This window comes from Dreissena polymorpha, chromosome 10 (assembly GCF_020536995.1).
Source record: "Dreissena polymorpha isolate Duluth1 chromosome 10, UMN_Dpol_1.0, whole genome shotgun sequence".
Taxonomy (NCBI): Eukaryota; Metazoa; Mollusca; class Bivalvia; order Myida; family Dreissenidae; genus Dreissena; species Dreissena polymorpha.
The window spans coordinates 19,908,560-19,934,273 of record NC_068364.1 but is presented as its reverse complement, the minus strand read 5'-3'; the positions used below and the strand labels follow the sequence as shown (position 1 = coordinate 19,934,273).

Below are 25,714 nucleotides of genomic sequence, written 5' to 3'. Positions count from 1 at the left end.
ACGAGTATTACTTGTATAAATAAATAAACAGTTATATAAATATAATTATAAAGTGTTTCCGTAGTTTGTAATGTCGACCACATAATTAGACCATAACATTTTTTTTAATAGTTACCCTTATTAAATCTGTATCTAATGTGGAAAAACACGAAATAAAACTTGTTAACTTGCTCGTGATGAGTGTGGATAATTGCAGTGATCCTGCAGTCCTTCTCGGTGCTGGACGAGAACGGAGATGGGAGGATCTCCAAGACAGAGATAGCCCGGGCCTACAGGCTGGCTGGCTTCAACCCAACCAAGCCGGAACTCGAGCAGATTGTCAAGGAACATGACGCAAACGGTACGTGATAGTCTATTATATTGAGCATGACGCAAACAGTAGCTGACCCTGAGTCTATTAAATTGAACATGATGCAAACGGTACGTGACCATGAGTCTATTACATTGAGCATGACGAAAACGGTAGCAGACACTGAGCCTATTATATTGAACATGACGAAAACGGTAGCAGACACTGAGTCTATTATATTGAACATGACGCAAATGGTACGTGACCATGAGTCTATTATATTGAACATGATGCAAATGGTAGGTGACCCTAAGTTCATTATATTGAACATGATTCAAACGAAAGGTGACCCTACGTCTATTATATTTAACATGACTCAAAGGGTATGTGACTCTAAGTATATTATATTGAATATGACGCAAACGGTAGATGACTCTAAGTCTATTATATTTAATATGACGCAAACGGTAGATGACTCTGAGTCTATTATATTGAATATGACGCAAACTGTAATTAACCATGAGTCAGTTATATTGAACATGACGCAAACGGTTTGCGACTATAAGTCTATTAGATTGAACATGATGCAAACGGTACGTGACTTTGAGTCTATTACATGGAACATGATGCAAACGGTAGGTGACCTACATTCTAGTATATTGTCGATGAACAGACACAAACTGCATGAGACTTTTTGCATATTACATTACAATCATATATTTTCGTTCAACCTCATTTCTTGTGCTTTGTATTGTAATAAATGTTTAAATCGCCCTAACGACAGTGTCCGCAGTTTACTTTACAAAATGAGCTAATGACATATATATTATTAACTGTGACTTTCCTATTTTAAATATTTTAAACTGCAACTATTCAACAAAAGTTTATAGAAATAACATAAACAACACTTTATCCTGAATAGAATCTATTTGACTTTCGTAATCAATATTAGCGTGTTTGTCTTTTTATTGTATCATAGTACGAATTTTATTGCAGATGACGGTTATATTGACTTTGAAGAATACTTCAATGTAATGAGATCAAAGATGATAAAAGTTGACTTCGAAAAAGATCGCATGAAAACTGCTTTTAAAGGTAAGCACGTAAAGGGTTCACAACTACATTTTTGTTATTCGAGTGTTTGAATAAGTAAACGGAAATCAATCTGTCCGTTAAATACTGCATACAAGTTTGCATTTTCTATGCCAACATAACTTTTATATTCTGTGATGATTAAAAAAATGGTAGTTATTTATTTTTTGTTTTGTATTGTTTGAAATCTAAAACAAACAAACAACAAACATTAGCAATAATAACATAATGACGTCATTGTATTGTCCACAAATGTCGTTTACAACGTTTAATCCACAGGGTCTGTTAGTTAAGCAACGCAAACGTGGTGGAAATATTTAACGTTTAGCTCATTTATCTGACACATCTTAATAAGCCGCGCTCTCGGACAATTTTAAACAACGTATGTGCGGAAAGTATCGTCACATATTTTCCGTTAAAGTCCGCACAGGATAAATAATCATGGACGGCACTCTCCGCTTTTATCGAATTGTTCGTTTGAAGGAAATCTCTTCTAAATTAATTCCCAGTCTAGGACGAAAGTGTCGTCTCTGATTAGCCAGTGCGAACTGCACAGACTTATCTAAGACGATACTTTTCGAACATGCATTAAGCCCTGTTTTCCCAGAGCGCGACTTAAGCTATTTAACGTTTCCACGCTCTTTAATTGCAGTCCTAGATGTCAATAACGACGGCTTTATCTCGGTGGAGGAGTTAAGGAACGCCTTGTCGAGGACAGGGGATCATTTCACCGACAGGGAGATAGACGAGATCTTAAGACTCGCCGATAAAAACAACGATGGGAGGATAGACTATAATGGTATACTTAACGATATTTGTATAGCCCAAGAGCATTAATCTAACACTTACCTTAAAAAAGTGCAATTAATGGTATTTTACCAATACGGCCAGAACAGCTCGCGCAATCGCACAGTCTGGTCAGGTGCAACCCTTTCCTCTATTAATTCACGCACGGTTCCATGACCCCATGACCTTAATAGCGTTGCTTCGGACCAGACTGTGCCAATACGCAGAGTCGTCTGGGGCTACGCTGGTCACATATGACATAACACCCAATATCGCATAACTTGTTCACATATGACATAACACCCAATATCGCATGACAAGGGTCTTTTTGTATACTTTCTCGAACGCATTAATAACGTTGATCAATAAACGTCAGGGCAACGGGCCAATATAATTTAAAATAAACCTTAGTAGATGTTTACATGTAAACTGTATATTACAAGACCGTAAACTATTTTGCATTATTTCTCTGAATCCTTCGCATGTACGTTCGATAGTTAATTTTTATAGAATTATTGTTGCTGTTATTTTTACTTGTATGTTTACTGACATTAAAAAAGTGTTCTTTTTTTCAGAGTTTGTCGACGCAGATCTGTGCAAGTCAGTGTTTTGAACTTTTCAGACCGTGGTGATTATTATAGTGACGTAGACTGCCAACATATGACGTGCCGCAACGTGACGTTAAAGACTTTTAAGTCTTTAGACAATTTTAACAAGTGAATAATTTGTTGTAGTAAAGCTTCTTATTCACTTTGACAAATTTGATGTTGTTGGAATTAATTCATTTGTTCTGCTTTTTAAGTTATTGCTTTGCATTATGTAGTGGATTAATGAAGTTTATAATGTAAACCTGTTATAACATAACGCTTAACGATATTAATTGCGTTTTGATGCTAAAACCGGTTACACGCATCTCGATTAAGAAACATTTTTTTATTTTGAATTGCTTTGCGTGTTAAATAATAGCTTCAATTCTGCTGCGTGTTAATACAATCATAAAGTATTATCGCGCGTAATTAATAAGAGTCGCATAAGAAATATTTTTCCCGTGTGATATAGCATATGCGCTTCAGAATAAGTGTTTTCCCGCGGCATTCAGATTATGCGCATCACAACTAGTCAATCTCCGTGATTTGGCAAACGCGTTTCAGAACTAGTGTTGCCCGTTGTGGTTCGGCAAACGCGCATCAACGCTAGTGTTTTCTGTTGTTATTTAGTATACGCGCATCTAAACTTATGTTATCCCACTCAATTCGGCAAACGCATATAAGAACTAGTGTTTTCGGACGTGATTCGGGAGTGATACGCGCATCATAGCTTTTGTATTTCTGCGTGATTCAGTAAATGCGCATTAGAACTATTTAGAAAATAAAAATACCTACGATGAAGCAAACACAAAAAGTAATCTAACATATTCGAAAATCATAAATTCCAATACGAATCTATGTATGTATTTTAAGGTTAACAACTACCTTTTTTAGATTTGTTTATTGATAATTAAAAGATTGTGTTATCTAAAGAGAGCTTAATTAATATCATGTTAGATTTTTTCAACTTATACTTACAATGACTAGACACGATATTGTATTCGTGTATTCGTAAATAAATTCCATAAGTATACTAAAATTTTGCTAGATTTGCCCTAAAATCTTTTTATTTATTACTAACACTAGTTTGCTGTAATATTCGAGCATATTACCCTTTCGAAACAACAGCATTCCTCATCTGTGGCACATTTTGTTCTACACGCATTTACAGAGGGGGTTATCACGTGATAGTCAAGATGGCGACGTCCATACCGAGACAGTTATTTTTCGCCGTTTTATACCCTTTATTACTTCTGTTTATTTTTTAAATGACGCTCACTTTCCAGCCATATCAGTAAAAAGGTGATAAGCGTTTATTTCGTATTAAAATTCGCTTTATATCTCGACTTTACTCCCCGCAAGTTTTCTTAGTGGAGCCCTAATTAGGTCATCCCGCTAAGAAATTTCGCACCGAGTAAAGTCGAGATATAGAGCGAATATTACTATGAAATAAAAGCCAGTAACTTTCTTCCTAATATGGCTGGAAAGTGAGCGGAATAAAGAATAATAATGCAAGTAATACAGGGTATAAAACGACGAAAAATACCTGCCTCGGCATGGACGTCGCCATCTTGTTTGTCACGTGATTACCCCCTCTGATTTATATCATGTGAAATGCTATAACGGTAAAACTGTTGAATTAGGTAGCATCCTTCTAACTAGTATGCCATTTTATCTTAAACTTATGTACATATTTCATTACTGTATCCGTTTAATAAATACACCTTTAAGATTCACGTTGAGTTTTGTTTTTGGTTTTTATTTTGCCTACGTTACATTTTAATTCAAACATGTCGATCTTTAATGTAATAAGCACGCCAAGAGAGATAACTCTTAGGCTGCGAATTCGGATATGCGATCTTATATGATTTATCATTTTTATCATACCACTGCATTGATAACTGCCTGATATAACGTTGCCTGATATATTTTTTTATATCATTGTCAACAGGAAGTTCTTATATCAGTCAATCTTTGGAGTTACGTGGGATTTGCAATAAAGTCAACTACTTCTATCAACATAAATCAGGTTCAACAAAACAAACAATTTGATACCAAGAACGTACATATTTCATTCTAGTTTAAAGTCATACATCACAAAAACGTTTATTTAAAAAAAATTACATCAGCCCGTACTACAGAAGTTAAATGACGTCATCAATGGGACAATACATCTTAAATATCGATATAGTCATTGCACTCGCAAGTGTTGCACGGAAAGTCAAGACAAATGATAACTGTATGGTAATCCTTAACTACTTAAAAAAACAATTAAAAACGCTTATGTCAATATTGACACCATCATCAAAATGTCAATTTCAATACACATCTCCAAAATGGCGTCTCCAAACTATTCGGTGATGTGTGTTCTTTGATTAAATTTGTCGCTGCAGTCCATTTCTGATCTCCAATTCAAGACGAGTATAATTAAAGCGGGTGTACTCTTCCCATTCGTAGTGCAAACAACTTTTTTTTCTCTATACGATGTTTAAAATAAGCGATTATTTGTATCGTCTTTTCGAATGTCGTTGCTACATTTATGTCAACTTGTAAAAGCCGGATCAGCAACATCAGCGGGGATCCGTACAGTTTAAATATAAAAAATGAATTGTTTTGCAGATTTTTAGGAAAATGTGGTATGATAAACAGAAAAACGGGTTACTGTCCCATCATTTTGTAATATATCAGGCTCGGCACGAATAAAATAACAGCTCGGCAAGCCTCGCCGTTATATTATTCTTAGCCTCGCCTGATATATTACAAAACGATGGAACAGTAACCTGTTATTCTCTATATATCAGCAGTTCAAATAAAACATAATTTGAATTGTCATCGAATGTTTGCAGATTTGAAAATAGTGATGCTTTACATATTAATTAATCACACACACACAATAAATAATCGTATTCGCGTTTAAAGAAAAAAATAAGACCTTGTTGCAGATCTCTTCTTTAATATGGTATGAAACGACCACATTTACAATTCGCCAATATATAAGCAATATTTATATACAAGTATACATCTACATGCATTTGCAAAATGATAAGACATACATGGTATCTTACGACGTTAATACGATACATTTTGGGTGTGTGAATATTCTACTTAGAGGCGATGACACTTTGGCACGAGCAGTGCACGAGTGTTATTCCACATGCCCTTTCATTTTCTTATTCCACAACGTCAAGAACTCTGAAAAACAATAACTTCTGTTTAAATCTATAAATTTGTTATGAATTAAAATTCATTTTGAATCTATTGAACGAATTGTCGAAGGGATGAATAGCCCTAGCATGTGATACTTTTATGGAATGTCTAAGCGTGAAATCCATAAGTAAATTTAGAACATCAGGTTTTATTAATCTAAATCACCGTTTCAAAAAAGCAAAGTCATAACCATCTTCACCACCGAAGTTGGATTAACAACAAATGGCTTGCTATATGTCAGCTTGTACATGCACTTGTAAGACATTGGTGCAAAAAAAAGCAAACATGGGGTAAAAACGTTTTCTCAGACACAAATCACACGCTGGGTATGCGGATACTTTGATAACAGATGGCACTTCGATACCAGATAACAACAAAAGCCACGAGCGAGAGGTAAGTTCATCAGTTTTTTTAAAGTTATATCATTAAGATTAGTTTTTTAGACAAGGCGCATGGTCGAGTTTATAAATGGTGTATCATTTTCTATTGCAAAGAAAAACATAACGGAAGAATGGTAGATTTTTTCCTATAAAATAGAAAATTCGGTCGGAAAACAGCATAAACTGGATGACCAGTAAACATTTCAACAAAATAAACTACTTATAAGTGTTGCATGAAACTGTTTGATATTCCAGCATGTAGAGTAATCACTGTGCTTCAAATGCGAAATAGCACAAGCCACGAGAGTCATACAAACTCTTGGAACAATTGACTAGCGTAATATTCATTTTATTATATACAACAACTAACGAAAACAGTTAACATTTGTATTGTTGACTTTAACATAACTGACAAAACAATGACTAAAACGGACGCCATAGTATTTAAGACGCGTCTGAATACAGTTTATGTAAATTAACCTGCAAACATTCGAACCTGAAAAATACAGGTTTCCGACACGCTTACCTTAATGCCTTCGTTAATCGAATTGAATTTGGTCGCTTCTCCCTCTCTATTTTATGTAAAGAACGGGCGATACGCTTTTGGTTAAAAATTATGAAAAATAGAAATTCTCCTATCTGTAACATATACTCCGATCTGTGTAACACTGGTAGCAGTGGCTGCTGGGCTAACAGAATCAATACCTTGATTGACCATTTAAATTTTAATAATATTCGTCATAATTTTAATTATGAAATTAACTACTTTCCAAGCTTGAAAAATAAACTTAGAGATATTTTTGTTCAAGAATGGAAGGGAACTATTCAATCAATGTCTAAATTACAGCAGTATTGCTTATTCAAATCTGAATTTGTCTGTGAAAAGTACCTATTAAAAATACAAAAAAATGACCTGCTGAAACAATTTGCCCGTTTTAGACTATCATCGCACCATCTAGAAATTGAAGTTGGCAGATTCCAAGGTATTGATCGTGATCAGAGACTTTGTCGATGCTGCAATATGAACGTTGTTGAATCTGAGTATCACTTTCTACTTTGTTGTGACAATTATAGACACTTAAGACTGAAATTTATTGGGCATATCTCTTGGCCTACCTTAAATTTATTCCAAACTACCATGACATCGAAAAAAATAAATAAAATATTAGGAATTTGTAAATACCTGAAAGAAGCTATGGTATATAGAAATAATACCCTTACTGAACTATCTGTTCCTTAATCCAAAGTATATCAACGGTTCGTTACATAAATACATTTTATATAGGCATGTATATTATGCTTGGATATTTATATGTGTACGTTGTTGTGTGTGATAATATTAATTAACCGTTCTTTTTGTCTTTGCCATAATTATGTTGTAAATGGCTAAAGGCATGTTTTTATTGCCGATTGCCAATAAACTTTGACACTTGAAACTTTGTTAATCCAATGTTTATAACAATTAAGTTGACAACTTTAATCCGATGTTTATAACAAAACGTTGGAACGATATGCACTTCCACTTCTATTCTTCCATGTCTTTATCGAAACTTAGTTTAAACCACACTATTTTATTGTATTCCTATCGAAATACACATTTAAGCATAATAAACACACGCTCCAAAATACTTTTGAATTCGTTCGATATTTTAAACAAATGGTTTACTGTTAAAAAACACCACGTCCGACATTTCCTTAAATTCCAGAGAGTTTAGATAAAACTATTGCGTTTCGTCACAGAAATGACGTCACACGATGAACTACGTAATATATTTCGTAATATAAAATATTTATATTTTCGTTGCGAGAAATGTGACGTCATTAAATGGGTCGAAGTAGTCCGGCTAGTATGGTAATACGGAATTGGAAACAGCGAGTAGCGTAATACGAAATTTTTTATTTCAACGATTGATACAACCCGTATTTTGTTAAATGCATTAAACAGGTATATAATAAAAACGAAGATATAGCATGTTTTAAAGGGATCTTTTCACGGTTTGGTAAATTGACAAAATTGAAAAAAGTTGTTTCAGATTCGCAAATTTTCGGTTTAGTTATGATATTTGTGAGGAAACAGTATTACTGAACATTTGCCATGGTCTAATATAGCCATTATATGCATCTTTTGACGATTTAAAAACCTAAAAAATATAAAGCGTTGCAACGCGAAACGATTGAATAATTTGGAGAGTTCTGTTGTTGTCGTTTAAATTTGTGAAACTACGAAGATTGCTTATATGACGTATAAAATGCGCATTTTATGTATGCTTGGCAGGATAGCTCAGTTGGCTAATGCGTTTTTACTTCAGGATTCCGGGAGTCACTGGTTCGAGCCTCGCTACGGGCTACTTTTTTTCCTTTTTTAAATTTTATTTTTGATTTTTTACTGGAACTTTTAAAATTTAATGTTTACATTTATCAATATAAAGCATTTAAGGACAAACTTCAAAACATGCCAAAATCTGTGAAAAGGCCCCTTTAATAGGTGGTATTCATGAAGTTGTGGATACTTTGATTCCCGATATAGGGCACTTCGGATAACAGAGACTTTCAACAAATTGGGCACTCTGATAACCGAGTTTTATCTTCTACCTGAAATGCATTTATGTATATTATGGCTATTCTTACCAAACATTTTGAAGTACGAATCAATTTGCATTGTCAAGCCCGACACATTGGGAATCTATGCATAACGTAATTACATTCACATGTAAAATAAATCCATGATTCGTTTTCAAAAATCTTATATTTATATTATTAATATTATAAGTGCAAATTTTAAATAAGATTAAAATGCTTATTTCTGAAGTAATATATTTCAAGTGACGACCGAAAATAATTGTCTAAATAATAAATAAAATTGTTTTTAAGTGGTAAATTGAGATTTAGAGAATTGAAAATACAACGGATCATGTGAATCAACACGACTGTGTTCAATTGAACTTATATAGCAGGCCTCTTGATAAGAGGAGCAAGGGGTCTTAAAGCGGCCAATACACCTCATGAAATCCTTTGTCATTGGTGCTAATTAGAATCGCATCATGAAGACGATACTAATGCGTAGCCACAATATTTAAAATAGATTAGAAAACTCCCTTTATATTGAGCTCTTCTTATAGATAGCGCTTCCTTTTACTCTTCCCTTTCCCTTTTATTATCATATTCCAAAGGGATAAGAACATGTTTCGGTAATTCGTGTTTAATTTAACATACATTTGTATTTATTGCCTGCTTACTATAGCAGTATTCCACAGCGAATTCTGCATTTCTGATTCACTAAATAGAGTGTGTGTCATCTGGTAAAAAGTGTCGAGTTATCTGGAATCGAAGTGCCATTGTCTTTGAGATGATCGGTAAAAGAAGTTTCCATGAAAATTTGGCATCCGACTCTTAAACCATTTGAATTTCCTTAAACACGCCATTCAACTAAAATTTAACATGTTGTAACATTAATGGAGATATTGATCTTTTATTTCGATTAGTTGGCACGTTCTTGATTTATTTCCAAGTATTTGTATTGTGTTGAAATACGTACTGATCATCGAATTCATGACGATTATCGATGAAATTTTATCTCTTTTTTATAATCCAATGTTTTTTTTCACGACTTTCTTGCTCCGCAATACGAAGTACTATACCATCACTCGAACAAACAATAATACATGTCTGAAAACCAAATGAACACAACATAAATGCAAAAAAGCTGAAGAACTCAACTCTCGAGCATGGCTTTTGTTGTTATCTGGTATTGAAGTGCCATCTGTTATCAAAGTATCCGCATACCCGGCGTGATCAATGAATATGTTACCTTCAAAACTGATTTTCCCGTCGCCATTGGTGTCCGCCTCTGTGATCATCTCAGAGACGTCCGTCTCGCTAAGTTTCTCGCCGAGAAGTTTCATTGCATATCTGGAAACAGTTTGTGTACATGGTTTTATAGATGAAGGTATTTCCCGACCGGTACATATGAGTCACCACGTGCATTTAAAAGTTCATGATCACATTAATGAAGGATATAATATTGAAGAAAAAAAATACTTATTATCAAATTGTAACGTGACTTGCGTTCTATATACAAAGAAGGAAAACTACTGTTGGTTATTACCTCGATATACCAACGGTTGTTTAAAGTTACGTCACTTTGATTGTCCGCGCACTGTTTATGAATGAAGAAACGTTATTTTATTTGAGTTCTTGTGGTGACGTCACGTTTCGCGAAAAAGTGGAGATCGTACGGTTAATATAATACTCATTTATAACCTTTATATCGCGGATAACGTTTTTATTAAATCATGTTAGAATCGAAATAATCGACGGGTAACCGTTGGTTATTGCGGTAATTACCAACGGTACGTCGTTCCGATGCTTGTTATCAAACCACGAGGGCTACGCATCGGAACTCCATACCGTTGGTTATTACCGCAATAACCAACGGTTACCAGTCGATTATTTCTTAATTCTACCACGGCACGTGACTTGTTTTCTATATACAAAGAAGGAAAACTACCGTGGGTTATTACCCCAATATACCAACGGATATAAGTATGACGTCACTTTGATTGTCCGCACACTGTTTATGAATGAAGACGACGTCATTTGATTTTGATTGTTGTGGTGACGTCGTGTTTTCGCGGAAAATTGGAGGACATTCGGTTATTATAATTCTCATTTAAAACCGTTAAATCGCGGATAACTAATGAATGAAATCGTGTTAGAATCGAACTAATGTACGTGTAAGCGTTGGTTATTGCGGTAATAACCAACGGTATGTCGTTCCGACGCTTGTTATCAAACCACTCAGGCTACGCCCTCGTGGTTTAATTCCTAGGCATCGGAACTCCATACCATTGGTTATTACCGCAATAACCAACGGTTACCCGTCGATTATTTCTTAAGTAAACATGTTTCTTTGCTACAACTATATTATCAACGCTATCGTATTCTCACTAACGTCTTTTCCAGTGCACGAAATACATTATATTTATAACAGTATCATTACTTGCGTCATTTTCTTAGCTACGATTATATTATCTATATAACCGTATTACAACATATGACCATTTATTTGCTACAGCTGTATTATCTATTTAACCGTATTCCAACATATGGCCAGTTATTTACCACAGCTAAATTATCTATATAACTGTATTCAAAGATATGACCAGTTGTGTTCTGCAGCTATATTATCTAAATAACCGTATTCTTATACATGTATATGCCCTTTTTATGCTATACCTTTATTATCGATAAAACCGTTTTATTACGTATGCCCTTTATTTTGCTCATGTAATGGAATTCGCCTATAACCTCAATGTTACTAGAGCTCTGTGTTATAACTATCATAAATAAGTATATAACCACGATCATACTTCAACTCTTTTCTGTCAATGGAGCCGTTTCCATCTCTGTCAAAGACACGGAACGCTTCACGCGCCTGCGTGGAGATGTCCTGCTTTTTAAACTGTTGGCGAATATATTCCTTAAATTCTGTTATATCTATTTTGCCGTTCTCTGAAACACGTTTTGATAGTAAAGTAACACGATGTTAAAAATTATGTTGCTAACCATTACACATAGTTATACCTGTTACCTGTAACTGATGATAAAATGTCGAAATTGTACAAGCACATATTTTGATTATGAATAGTTGTTTGGATAGAACAAACATTCACAACGATGACAAACTTTAAATAACGCTATCACAGATTTGTCCGTGTCGGCGTCTATAGATAATAGCATGTATTTATACATTGTTAGTATCTTTAACATATTTTGTAAACATAAAAACATTACCGTATAATTATTCCCACTCTTCTTACAAAAATTAAGATACACAAGCCAAACCAAATATTTACTTTAACAATATATTGACATGTGTTTTTTTTAAATACGACACATTTCTTACAACAGATGCACTCTTTTCCAATGAAAAATTGTTGCATGTAATAGTTTGGGTTAAAACATACATGCAATATATAATTTACCGGAAATCTAACCATGTTTGAAACTGATTTGCGAATTAATGTCATATATTCACATAGCTTTACAATTTGAACCACTCACTTCGTCCTTTTCAATGTTTAAAATACCGATTTTTTGCTCTTGTTAAGTCCTATTATATGTTATATTTGATAAATATAAGTCTAATGTATCATATTTCAAATACAATTTTGGTAGAGGTGTTCATACGAAAATATAGAGTTTAATGTGTATGACTAAAGCGAGCAATTTCCCTCGTGTTATTCGTATATACGCCACTAGATGACTTTCGGCTGGTCATACAAGACGCGTTCTGTGAACACTGGTCTTGTGCGTAAAGTGTCGTCACAGATTAACCAGTGCAGTCCTCACTGTCTTATCTGATGATATGGACACTTTCCGCCATTCCGACACTTTACAGTAAGCCCTGTTTTCCCAGAACGCTGCTAGTAAAGTTCATACTGTCTTTATCAATGGTCTTTGCCGCCAACATGGCCTCCTTGTAGGTGAAGGTCGTCCCCATGGATTTCAGTCCCATTCTTAACTCTTCAATAGAGATTGTTTTGTCGCCGTTTCGATCAAATACCTTGAACATTTCTTCAATTTCTGCAAGATACAGTAATATGCATGTATTAAAAGGAATTAAACAATTATTACCTGTTTATTAAAATATAAAGCTGTACACTTGGAGACATTTCTATCGCAACACGTAATCCAATCAATATAGCTCACTTATTTTAAAACGGATTTTGTTGAAATTTCGACATAAAATTATTCAACACAATCTAATACTTAATGTAAGTTAAGTTGAAATTGATTAACATTATAATATCAAATATTACAAATTAAAAAAATCACAACAAAGTAAAATTCTAAAAATCGTACAACGTAAATTAATAATGTGAAAAGTAAAACGCATCAACTAACATGTGTTAATGACCGACCGGATTGCAACATTACGCTCCTATATATTCATACGAGTCATAATGTTTTAAATAAATGATATGTTTTCCTGGTGTCAAAACCACCTAGAATGATGAAATTGAAATTAAATTTGAATTTTTCTCATTAACGATATAATTTCCATATGGTCGTAATATTGATTATCATTAACGACATCATTTCCAAACGGTCGGCAATATTGATTGTCATTAACGACATCATTTCCAAACGGTCGGCAATATTGATTGTCATTAACGACATCATTTCCAAACGGTCGGCAATACTGGTTATCATTAACGACATCATTACCAAACGGTCGGCAATATTGATTGTCATTAACGACATCATTTCCACATGGTTGGCGATAGTGATTATCATTAACGACATCATTTTCATACGGTCGACAATGCTGATGTCATTAACGACATCATTTCCATATGGTCGACAATGCTGATGTCATTAACGACATCATTTCCATACTTAAGTTGGAGACATATATTTTTTACAAACTACCACGCGCGGGGCTACCCAAATCAAAACAATGTGAGGTTTTATCAAATTCGTTTCACACGCGAACGCACGCACGACGGACACGCAATGGTAAAAGCATGCTGGTCTAATGGTTAAAACCAATGAAACTAATCTTATATCGCTAATGATATCCCCGCTTTAAACCAATGAAACTAATCTTATATCGCTAATGATATCCCTGATTCATTACTCATATATCGATTTGTAAACTGTGAGTTTGAATGTTAATTACAGTATAAACTTAAAGAAAGGATTTACATTAATTTGAATTAAAATACAGATATTCATTTTGAAGAACACAATTAACTCTTAAACGTGAGATATATATACGACTTACCTCTATCAAAATTACTATGGTCTTCCTCAGTTGCAACTTTGCTTGATCTTCTGTTGCTCGACTTATGAAATAAAGTTACGTATATATTTATGTTTTATGCTTTTTTACAAAAACTCTAAATTTATACTGTTACAATTATTTAAGGAGACTGATTGTTTATCGAATATGTTTCTGAACAGTATGTGCTATGTACTCACTCAACAACTGAGTCGGTTTGATAAATCTTAAAGGATTTAAGAAAATGATTATATGAGGCGAAAGTGGCATAAAAACTATTGAAAACAAAATCCACAATCAGCGGAATTTCCGAGATATAAAATGACAAGAGTAGATGAAAAAATTACACGTGGTGGTGGTAATTAATGTGAAATTAGTAGTAGGTGGTGGTGGTGGTGGTGGTGGTGGTGGTGGTGGTGGTGGTGGTGGTGGTGGTGGTGGTGGTTGTGGTGGTGGTGGTGGTGGTGGTGGTGGTGGTGGTGTTGGAGGTGGTGGTGGTGGTGGTGGTGTTGGTGATGGTGGTGGTGGTGGTGGTGGTGGTGGTGGTGGTGGTGGTGGTGGTGGTGATGGTGGTGGTAGTGGTGGTGGTGGTGCCGGTGGTTGTGGTGGTGGTGGTGGTGATGATGATGATGATGGTGGTGGTGGTGGTGGTGGTGGTGGTGGTGGTGGTGGTGGTGGTGGTGGTGGTGGTGGTGGTGGTGGTGGTGGTGGTGGTGGTGGTGGTGGTGGTGGTGGTGGTGGTGGTGGTGGTGGTGGTGGTGGTGGTGGTGGTGGTGGTGGTGGTGGTGGTGGCGGTGGCGGTGGCGGTGGTAGGAGTATTAGTAGAAATAATAGTCGAATTAAGTCAACGACTTAATTGTGAATTACGCTTCATTTAACGTTCTTTCAACTTTTCCGAGGGTGCCAAATTCGTTTGCTATTTTTGCTTGTTTCTTAATCATTACCAAATGTTGGGTTTACTTTCATTTTCTACGAGGTTTAAAACACAGCATTAGTGACGAACTTACGTGTAATTGTATTATAAGTACGATTTACATGACAATAATCCATATGGCTATCCGTGGATTTGAACGTTTTGAAGCTAAGTGCAATTAGGATCCAATCGACAACACAACACAAACAATAGATTAAACACGCTTATCACAATAAATTAGCCATATGATAAGATTATTTAGCCTGCAATGCTTACAGCTCGTATAAGCGTTAATTCCAATTTGAAAAATAAATCTAATACCAATAGATTGCGTCGTCTAAACATAATTTTATTTTCGTTCTTAAATTAAACCGACAGGGGGCAAATATTTCACCTAGATGTGTTTAGTGGGTAATTTTTTAGATGTGGATTTAGAGAAGACAAGTTTTAAGTTATTGTACAACAAATAAATACAAACACAAACCGTTCAACTCAATGACATGGTCAGTTTTGAACCATAAATTGTCTTTTAAAGGGGCCTTATCACATATTTTGGCATTTATTGAAGTTTGTCATTTAATGCTTTATAATGATGAATGTAAACATTGGATCTAAAAAGTTCCATTAAAATATCAAGAATACAGTTTTTTAAAGTAACCCTCAACAGGGCTCGAACCACTGACCCCTGGAGTCCTGGAGTAAAAGTCTGCCATTAAGACCACTCGGCCATCCGTGCTAATACAATGGAGGTTGTATGTTTTACATTACATGTATATAAGCAATCCTCATAGATTCACAAAATATAGCGACAACAACATAACTATCCAAATTATTCAATCCTTTCGCGTTACAAAGCTTTATACTGTTGAGGTACACTTTATACTTTTAAATCGTCAAAAGATGCATATAAGGGCTTTTTTAGAGCATGGTGAATGTTCAGCATTACTGTTTCCTCACAAATATCATAACTTAAAGGAAAATTTGAGAATCTGAAACAACTTTTTTTAATTATGTTAATTTACTAAAACGTGAAAAGGCCCCTTTAAGTACCCATTGAATGAAGTTTGGGAAAAAATACGATTGTTTTACCATATACCGTTTTAAATATGACAAAAGTAAACGGTTATAATGACAGAGCGGAAACCGCCTTTAGTGTTGTTGAACACAGAACCAAGTGTATGGCTCACCAATTTGGCATTGTTCTTGAAAACAAAATAGGCTTAATGTATGTGCGTAATATGAAGTCCCAGATTAGCCAGTGAAGTCCGGAAAGGCTTATCTGGAACTATACTTTCCACCTTAACTGGATTTTCGCTAAATAGAGAGTGTCTTTAAACCAGAGGTGCCATACAAGTGGAAGGCGTCGTCCTGATTTGCCTGTGCTACATGCATTAAGCCCTGTTTTCCCAGATCGCGGCACAATTATTCATGAGCTATATAAGCCTTATCGCCCGAGCTCGCCCTAAGAGAATTGCAGGACCAGTTCGCTATAATACAATTGTAATATGTATTAAATCCTGGAGTCGCATACCATAGACTTTGATTTATGATTAATTAACCTTATCGTATCGACGCATTCATTAAACTAACGAATTCATGCAAATAAGCCTTCCTTTTAGTATAACCGCGCTAAAAGCGGCTTAGTTATATACTATCTGTACTATTTCTTACAAACGTGCACTTAATAAATACACACAATGCTATAAGCACTTACCATTTTAATCTTCCTCTATTACAACGTGTGATGCACAAAGTAAAACAAAAGGAATGTTTCAGAAAAACAATATCTAATTATGTTTTATATCAGCTTACAAAGCCCACGGAGTGTATATCTAGAGTCCGTGCAAAGCCTTTTCCCATACACGACTGCGCTTACTTTCACATCGATAAAATCCTATTTAAATGCCTTACAATTGAGTAGAATAATCGGTTAAGTCAATTACATGTTATAAAACCGACTGTTCTATCAATATTTTCAATGCCACTTTAAATAGGTTACGACCCACAAAGTTAAATGTTAATCCATTTCTGCGGATAATCGAAGTTCTCAAAACACAGTTGAAACATCAGTTAATATGTGAGAGATTATAAATGTAGCGTACGTTGCATATTTACACAGCATTTTAACCCATTTATGGACTCTCCCATCCTTCTAAATCGGATCAATTTATTTCCAAAATTAGGGATGTCTAGTATATTTATTTTTATATTTATAATATTTCTTACATAAATTCCTTTAAGCAAACAACGCAGACCCAGATGAGACGCCGCATCATGCGGCGTCTCATCTAGGTCTACGCTGTTTGCCAAGGCTTTTTTTCCAGACACCAGGCATAAATGGGTTATTTAAATGTGATTCACATGAATAACATTAATTTCATTAGCACAGCATTATTTAGGAAGATTGTTTTCCCATCTTTGGAATAGTACGTTTATAGGAAGTCTCTTCTTCGCGAAAGTCGAGTCTAGGTGGAAAGTGTCGTTCTTGAATAGCATGTACGTACTGTTCAGTGTCGTTCTTGAATAGCCTGTACGTACTGTTCATGCTAATCAGTGTCTACACTTTCGCCTGGTTTTCATTGAGCGAGGCCCAAATATGTTGTGTTATGTAATTCATAGGAGAGCGTCTATAGGCTGTAAATATTTTGTAATATGCAGTATATAACGTAAAAGATGGCGGTATTTCCCCTAAATATACACACCCATAAGGCCACACGAAAACTCATCGGATCGAAACATTCATTTGGTGTAGCCATTCAGTATAAGTGTTTGTAATACGAACAAACGGATCCTTATATACCGCATCATGTTTTGACAAATGATACATTAATATCCTTATGACTAAGTGAATGTTACAGGCGATGGTAAATGTTACGAAATTCAATTTGGTGTTTACTGTTAATCACATTACTATTTACAAAGACATATGTATTTTATAGGTCTTTGCAATTGAATATACTTAAGCCATGCATTTTAGCTGTGTAGAACCGCACTAACTATCAATAACAAAGTGCATTCGCTTTAAGGTTAATACCAAAGCGCGTTTACCATTCAACATTACCAACATAATGATGATAATGATTCTGATTATGACGATTCATGACATGTTTTATCAGTAGACAATTAACTATTTGTATTGTCTGACAAGCAGTACAGATGTTGCTCAATCAAAATTTATGTTGATATCCTTTTAAATGAGATAAAAAATAAATATTTTTTTATTTGACATTATTGACATAGTTTATGCGCTCACGTGAACCATCCAAGATCATGATGGTGGGATAATAATTTGAAAAATAGAGAATTAACAATGTTTCACTAAAGCAATTCAAGAAAAACTTCCCCTCCCCTTGGCGGTCTGTTTGACGACGGACGGGAGCCATGTTCAAACTTGGACGACATATCATTAAACAAACGTTCTAACCAAGTTTCATAAAGGTTTGACTGAAGGAGACTTCTAAGAATTGTTAACAAGGATTCACTAATGCCATATCAAGAAAACTGCCCGACTGCCCCACCCCCCTCCCCATTCCCTGGCGGCGCCATGTCATTATAGCCATAAAGGAAAACTGCCCCACACCCACCCAGCCCGCCATGGCAGTGATGTTTATAAAAGATTTACAACCATTTTCGAACTTATCCGAAACGTGGACAAAGTTATTGTTTTGAAAGTAGTTCCTAATATTAGAAGAAATTAAAAAAATATCTTGTAAAAAGTCACACGCATAAACGCACGATTAAGGAAAGATTTGACAAAATATTTCTGCATAATGCAGCGCAGTTTCACCAGATTTGTAATAAACTTATCATTTTTAAATTAAAGCATTATTAACTTTGTGTTCATTTATAATTTAATTAATTTGTATAAGCATATTATTTTTTTCTGCATTAAACTACACGTATATAACGTCGTGTTGTTTATTCACATAATTTTACAACTGAAGCCGATGTGTGTTGATGTGTAGACGTTAAAGAAACGCAAGCTCAACGTATGTTGTTGTTTTTTCACAAAAAAGGCAAAAAGATGAACGGATGACAGACAGAAGGTTGAACATTTGTCAAATAAGTTTCATTATCAGAGCATAGGCAACTGGTCATATATACCGTTTTTATTTATAGTCAGGTGGATAGACACTTTGACCCCCAAAAATTGCTACACAATGTATTTGATTCTGGTAGGGTAGCACGTACTTTATAACATATCAAACGTTTACCGAAATCGGACCTCTGGAAAATTGCTTTGTTCAAGATGGCCGCCAAGATGGACTCCAAAACCTATTTATGATACAACTATGTAACTATCCACTCAAATTTTATGATTTTGGTGTATGTACCGGGGTCAAAAAACACTAAGATCATCAGACATAGTGTAAGTTTATTATGATACACATTAATCCAAAACAGGCTAAAAAATAGACACCACCACAATGAGAAGGATCACATGCTCATGACGTTTGACTCAAAGGTGATTTTTTTTTAAGTAAAACGCCATAGTTTGTTCTACAAAAGAACTTTGATTGAATTGCTGATACCAATAAACAGGTGATTCGTCATGACATCCAATTTATGACATTCGGCTGTCCACTATCACCTGATACACAATCTGTATCCTCGCTGATTAACGTTGTGGGGCTATGACAGGATCATTCCGCTGTTGCTTTTACAATATCAACGTCTGTATTCCCTTGTGACACAATGGCATTACATCCCCTCTAAGTCAGAGCTGAGCTGATCAGAGCAATGATGCCTGCCTTGTTTTGTCACGGGAAAAATGTCCTCATTTTAGCATGATCATTCGTTTTTTTGTTGAAACTCATACTCAGGTTCACGTTTTTGTCCTCTTCTCTGGTGTGTGATATCGTTGATAGAAGAGCCGTCTTCGTAACCATCAGCACCACTGTTGTTTGTCCGTGAAATCTGCATAAGATTCGGCTATTGCGTTGTTTGTGTCGCTATTTTTTATGGTAAACGATGAAAAAAAAGAGCCACCATCAAGCACCTTACAATCTGTTTCAGGAATAAAGTTCACTACAACTTCACTTGATATGTATACAGCTTGATCTCTCATTGAATAAATGGTCTTAGGCTTGTCTGCTTTACGAAGTATGTTCTTGGCTTATAATAGTGCAGGCGGATGGGGACTCAGTTCATACGACAATATGTCTGCAAGGGAAAGATCTCTAGATAATGACACTACCAGGAAACGCTGAAACAGAAGGGCAGGATAAATAGTACAGTCTAAAGTAATCTTAAGAGTGGCGCTATACCCAAAGTTTTGGGATCTGTCTTTTTTCTTAGATTTATTGAAACAAAGGTCTACTTTCCTATGATGTTTTTCACGACCTTGTTCCCAACCTCATGAAATGCATGAGCATTCACATGTGATCCAGCCACTATCAAATTGACAATGTTTTTTTCAGAGTAGGATCAGCTATGTAGGTGAACAGGTTGTTATTTTTTTCTCGAGATCAGAAGTATCTCTTTTAATGAGTCAGTTGAGTCATTGTGTTGTGTACTTTTAGTAAAGACCAGTTCTGTGAAATCCAGCATTGAATTGTTGTACTCGGATATTACAGGTTCAAATGTTTCCTCGGTGTACCGGTACTCACTGCCGCGAGTGAGACAGCCTGTGTTCTTAAGAGACCTCATCAATGTTTGCTCAATGGCAAGATCACTGCTTAGCCCAGCCCAGCACTGATTTCTCCTACGAACAACGTGGAAACCATAAACGAACTTTTGATAAACTTCTGAGTGCGTTTCATTTAGGCTGCTTATTGCTTAGATAGTTAGAAGCAGATCGCAGGTAATTGAAGTACCTAGCTGCAGCAAAAACAGAAAGACGATTGGATACTGCCTGCAAATGCACCATTTAACAACCAGTACGACCCGCTTTACTTATCATCATTGCCATGCTTATCAGAAGCTGATACTTCAGCCATAATTGGCTTGTCTTTGTAGTTTATGCAAGAACATGAACAATATGCGTCGTATCGCCCCTAAGAATTGAAGAAAACAACTCTGCCTGATCCAGCATTATATGAATCTCGGATCTATGATCTTCCTTTAATTAACTGGATGCGTAGGCACTTGTAAACACGAAAATGGCATCGCAATGCCCTCTGGTCAGCTTTCCCTGTCATACTGGGCACAATGGCATATTCCCCATTGATAGGCTCAAGAATGTTTTTGTGACCGGTTCCTTCAATGCGGGAATCCTATGGCCCCAGAAAGTCTATGAGTGTATGAAAACACCCCAACATCAAATCGAATTTTGAACAAGAACACAGGCTGATTAAATAAAGTAATTCTGACGTATTTCACATTGCCATGAGCAGCATAACAATCTTCCTTTATGCACTAGTTAAAATTTTTAAGAACCAATGTTTTAAAAAGTCCGGGTTTAAATCCATAAAAGTTAAAATGGGGAACCTCACAAAGTCACGGGATCCTGCACTCTGATAATGGTGGTCAGTTTTTATATTTTGTTGTTTATGACGATTGCGCCTTAATAACGGACTGCAATGTTATACTAGGTATAAATATTCAAAATAAAACATAAAACACTAGTTATTATAGAATTGCGAAACAAGAATAACACGTTTGAGCCAATAGTTATGCACTTGCGATATTTTTGTATTTTGTAATTTTGTATCACCTTCTTGTGTTCTTTTTCCCGCAATATCTAAGTTAAGACTCCAAAAAAATGAAATGTGAGTAGATGCTCACATAGTTATCATCATTTATAGGTTTAGCGGCCATCTTGGACGCCATCTTGAAAAACACAACTTTCCGGTGGTCAGAATTGAGTAAACTTTTAATATGTTATAAAAGACATTTTACCATACCAGAATCAGTTAAAATATGTTTAATAGCAATTTTTTTTTCTGAGGGGGGGGGGGGATAAGTGTCTTTTTTTCATATATTGACCCGAATATTATTTTCTAAGTAGCATAAACCTTGATCTCTCACATTTTAGAAAAAGCGCCAAATGTTAGCTTATTGGCGTCCACGAGTGTCCATATGTGTCTTTCTGCAGAGATAATTGAATATTGAACCTTCCGCATAGCGCCATATACTTGTTGAAACCTTCGAGTAAACTTTTAAAATGTATTCCAAAATAAAAATATAATAACATACATTCGAAAAACTGAGAAGACAAGAAAAACTTACACAACCAACCCACACAACAGAAAACAAGTGGGGTCACAACCTAGAAACGGTCAATGCGAATCATAAAAGATTTAACCCGGTTAAAGTGTAAATAAAAATTGAACCTCATATCATCACGAGTCTTATTAAATAGCAATTAAAGAAAACATTTGAATGTAATTACCATTTGATTAATCAATGATTATGTATCGACGAGAGCACCAGAACCCAAACTTTTTGAGGCTGGATGAAATAAAAAGACAGATATCTTCTCGTCTTTTAAAGTCATAGCATTATGTCAATTAATAAAAATAATTCCAACATTTTATATCCAAGTTCACCTTTTTTCTGTGAATTTCAACGTTATTTTGTTCAAGCATTTAAAGACACGCAAGTTCGCCGTGGCGAAGTGGATATGGTGTCCGCCTAGCGACCGGGAGGTTATGAGTTCGATCTTAATCGTGGGAGCGTTCTTTTGATATCTCTCAAAGACACCAAATACTGGTTCTAGTCCCAGAAAACGAACTCGAGAGCGTTCCAAAAAAAGCTTTCCGCTTTTGATGCAACCGAGCAAAAATAAATAGGTTTATAACTAAAACACACAAACAGTCGGCAGTTTTGATACCAATCGACAAGTAAGCGAAATTTATAAAACTAATGGAAAACTGTTAAAGGCGTTTTCAAGAGTGTACAGATTCGCTTAACCAAGCGACAGTTGTCTTCCTTGTTGCATTCTTAGGTATATGGATGCTATAGATTATAATGAGCCTGCCGCTCACCACTCCTTTGTTCAATGGCTATTGGCAGTCTACAATATGTTCAATTACACAACACAACATAGTTTAATCTATCACATAGTGGGCATATCAATTTAATGCTTACAATGTATTTATTGAGAAAAAACAACAACGAAAAAGCTAATAATGAGTACTTATTCCAGATTGTTGACCAAAATAAATATAATGTGTATGGTGACATAGAACTGTTAACAGATGAGCTACTAATATAAAACTGTTTTATTATTTTCTTTATTATTATGATGTTTTAATTGTCCATTGCATAATAGTGGCAATAATATTCAATTGCATACTAGTGGACATTAGTGATACGTTACATATATTGGGACTGCTATGATATTAAATATCATTCTTTACTAAATGATTTAGTTGCGAAGTCTTCCGCAATATCTGATACTCTCATAGTTTTGTATATACACTTTTTTTTATTTAAAATGTCAACATTGTGAGATCTGTTTACTATTATGTGCGTCGGATCTTTCGATTTATCTCACTTATTCGAATTTTATCTCGGTTTCCAATTAGCAAAATTAGAGCCGTTTAAATGCGTTCTAACTCCGTAAGGTTCAAGTGAAATTAAGTCTTGGTTACAGATTTGTGGTACTTAATAAGGCCTTTCAATGACACCATACAAATGCGTTTGCAATCTTATCAAACACACATTTAATATAAATATAGCTCTATAGCGAAAACATCATCTTTATACCACCTATTCTGAAAGCATTAAGCGATCATCGTGAAATAAATACTTATACTTCCATAAAATCGTCGCGCCACACGACTATATTAGCGTGTCTGAACCATTCTAAGACAGATTTTTAAATTTACAGAGAATATTATTAAACACTTTAAATTGATATCTTGCTTATTTTTGTTAACTGGGTACTTTCTAAAATTGGGCATTCCCAAAAGTGCCGGACCGTCGGACCTGACTGTGGTTTTTAAGACAGATCCGATTGAAATTGCTATGTTGTCGGTCCGAATGTTCTGTAAATAATTAAAGAGCAAAAGGTTATTTATTTCATAGAATTAAAAGCTTAAAGTAAAAGAGAGCTTAAGTTAAATATTAGCAGTAAAAATTACGATTTATTTTTGTGAAAATGTATTAAATGTTACTGGGCATGCGCACTGAACACTTTCTCATATGCAAGTAAATATGTCTTTCTTACGGTGAGATGAAAAAACCGTTCTGCAACTCAGATTGCTGTAATCGCGTTATAAACAGTTCGTTCTCGATTAAATTAACGCGTAATAGTGTTTTTTTTTATTGATTTATATATCGCTGTGGTCAGTTTGTTGGCATTGTAGTTTAATTCCACGACCGGTAAGTAGCTGTCATTGAAATTTCCTGAAAAGCGATAATTGCTTGCTGCTTTTATTTGTAATTGACATCTAACATGAATTCTGTTGTTTTAGGTACTTTATTGATTCCTAACAAGTATAATGTGACTTTTGTGTAAAATATTTTATTTGCATTCAGTCACTGTCACACTGAGCTATCAGAATCTGATTTGTTTTAACAGCAAGTTGCATACTAGTTTACAATTATTGAATTTTCAATTGTAAAATTACATTCTTTTTAACTGGTTTAAATATTTTCATTTAGACTACTGTGAGTGTATTGTGATTTGTTAGTGTTTATTGTTGTGTTCTCTATTTTCCATTTCATTTTCCAAGTATCATTATGTCAATTTATTTGAGTTGGTGGCGTGATGTTTCGGTCCTTCAAGTCTGAAAAGTCCACAAGACTGAATGTCCTGTTAAGTGAGACAAAACAACGACAATATAATTGGTAACGAATTTGCTACCAATCTCTGAATTGTACCTGTAATAAACACGATATCCAGGGATTAAAATGACAAAAATACAAAGAAGTAATCGACGGTGTGGGAAAATTAAAGGACACTCAAGTTAAATTTCATGTCGACGAAACAATTACCCCGACTGCACAGCCAGCTACACGGATCCCGTTTAATGTGAGAAGTCAAGTTGAAAATGAGCTCAAACGCTTAGAAGATTTATACCTCATTAAATGTGTACACGGCCCGACACAATGGGTATCTAGCATTGTTGTTGCACCACAACCAAACGAACCTAACGAAATGCACATGTGTGTATATATGCGAAAAGCAAAGCAGGTCATTAAACGTGAAAATCGCGTGACACCAACGCTCGATGACGTCATTGTAGAATTGAACGGATCAACAGTTTTCTCGAAAGTTGATCTAAATAATGGGTTTCATCAACTAGAATAAGCGCCCGAATCATGCAACATTCTTGCAACACACGTCGGTCTACGTCGTTTTAAGAGATTACATTTTGATTAAAAGCTGCGCCGGAAATTTTTCAAAATTAAATACGGCAAGTTATCTCGGGATTAAAAGGCACATTAAACATTGCCGACGACATTATAAGTCATGGGCCGACCAAACAAATCCACGATAAAAGACTCGAGTCTCTGCTAAAAAGACTTAAAGAAAAGAATCTTACATTAAACACAGACAAGTGTAAATTCGGACAATCATCATTGAAAGTCTATGGCTACATTATCAGCAAAGACGGCATTTCACCAGACCCAGTGAAAATCGAGGCAATTAAAAATGTCCAAAAGCCGAAACACGCAGCGGAAATAAGGTCGTTTCTGGGGATGACAAATAACGTGCGAAGGTTTTTAAACGACTATTCCAGCATATCGGAACCTCTACGTCGATTAACACGTCAAAATCAA

General features: G+C 35.2%; 2 protein-coding genes across 4 annotated transcripts in view; one reads left to right on the top strand and one right to left on the bottom strand.

The window, feature by feature from the left end:
• Positions 1–4,496, top strand: part of LOC127848274 (uncharacterized) — a 60,809-nt gene extending 56,313 nt beyond the window's left edge. For all 3 annotated transcript variants that reach the window (XM_052380644.1, XM_052380643.1, XM_052380642.1), the window contains exons 4-7: positions 197–340; positions 1,286–1,384; positions 2,034–2,180; positions 2,743–4,496. In XM_052380644.1, the coding sequence (XP_052236604.1) occupies positions 197–340; positions 1,286–1,384; positions 2,034–2,180; positions 2,743–2,780 (428 nt within the window). In that variant the 3' untranslated portion in view covers positions 2,781–4,496. The remainder of the gene's footprint in view (positions 1–196; positions 341–1,285; positions 1,385–2,033; positions 2,181–2,742) is intronic.
• A 2,800-nt stretch (positions 4,497–7,296) lies between these two features.
• LOC127848977 (calmodulin-like) lies at positions 7,297–12,726 on the bottom strand. The gene is made up of 4 exons (XM_052381706.1): positions 12,717–12,726; positions 11,711–11,852; positions 10,150–10,250; positions 7,297–7,355 (listed from the first exon to the last, which is right to left on the bottom strand). Exons 1-4 carry the CDS (start codon positions 12,724–12,726, stop codon positions 7,297–7,299), a joined length of 312 nt encoding a protein of 103 aa, XP_052237666.1.
• Positions 12,727–25,714: the final 12,988 nt, after the last annotated feature.

Coding starts and splice junctions, on each gene's coding strand:
- LOC127848977 (XM_052381706.1), bottom strand. Junction 10,251..11,710: donor ATTGACAGAAAAGAGTTGAA/GTATGATCGTGG, acceptor AACTGTTTCCAG/ATATGCAATGAAACTTCTCG. Junction 7,356..10,149: donor CGGGAAAATCAGTTTTGAAG/GTAACATATTCA, acceptor TTCATATTGCAG/CATCGACAAAGTCTCTGATC.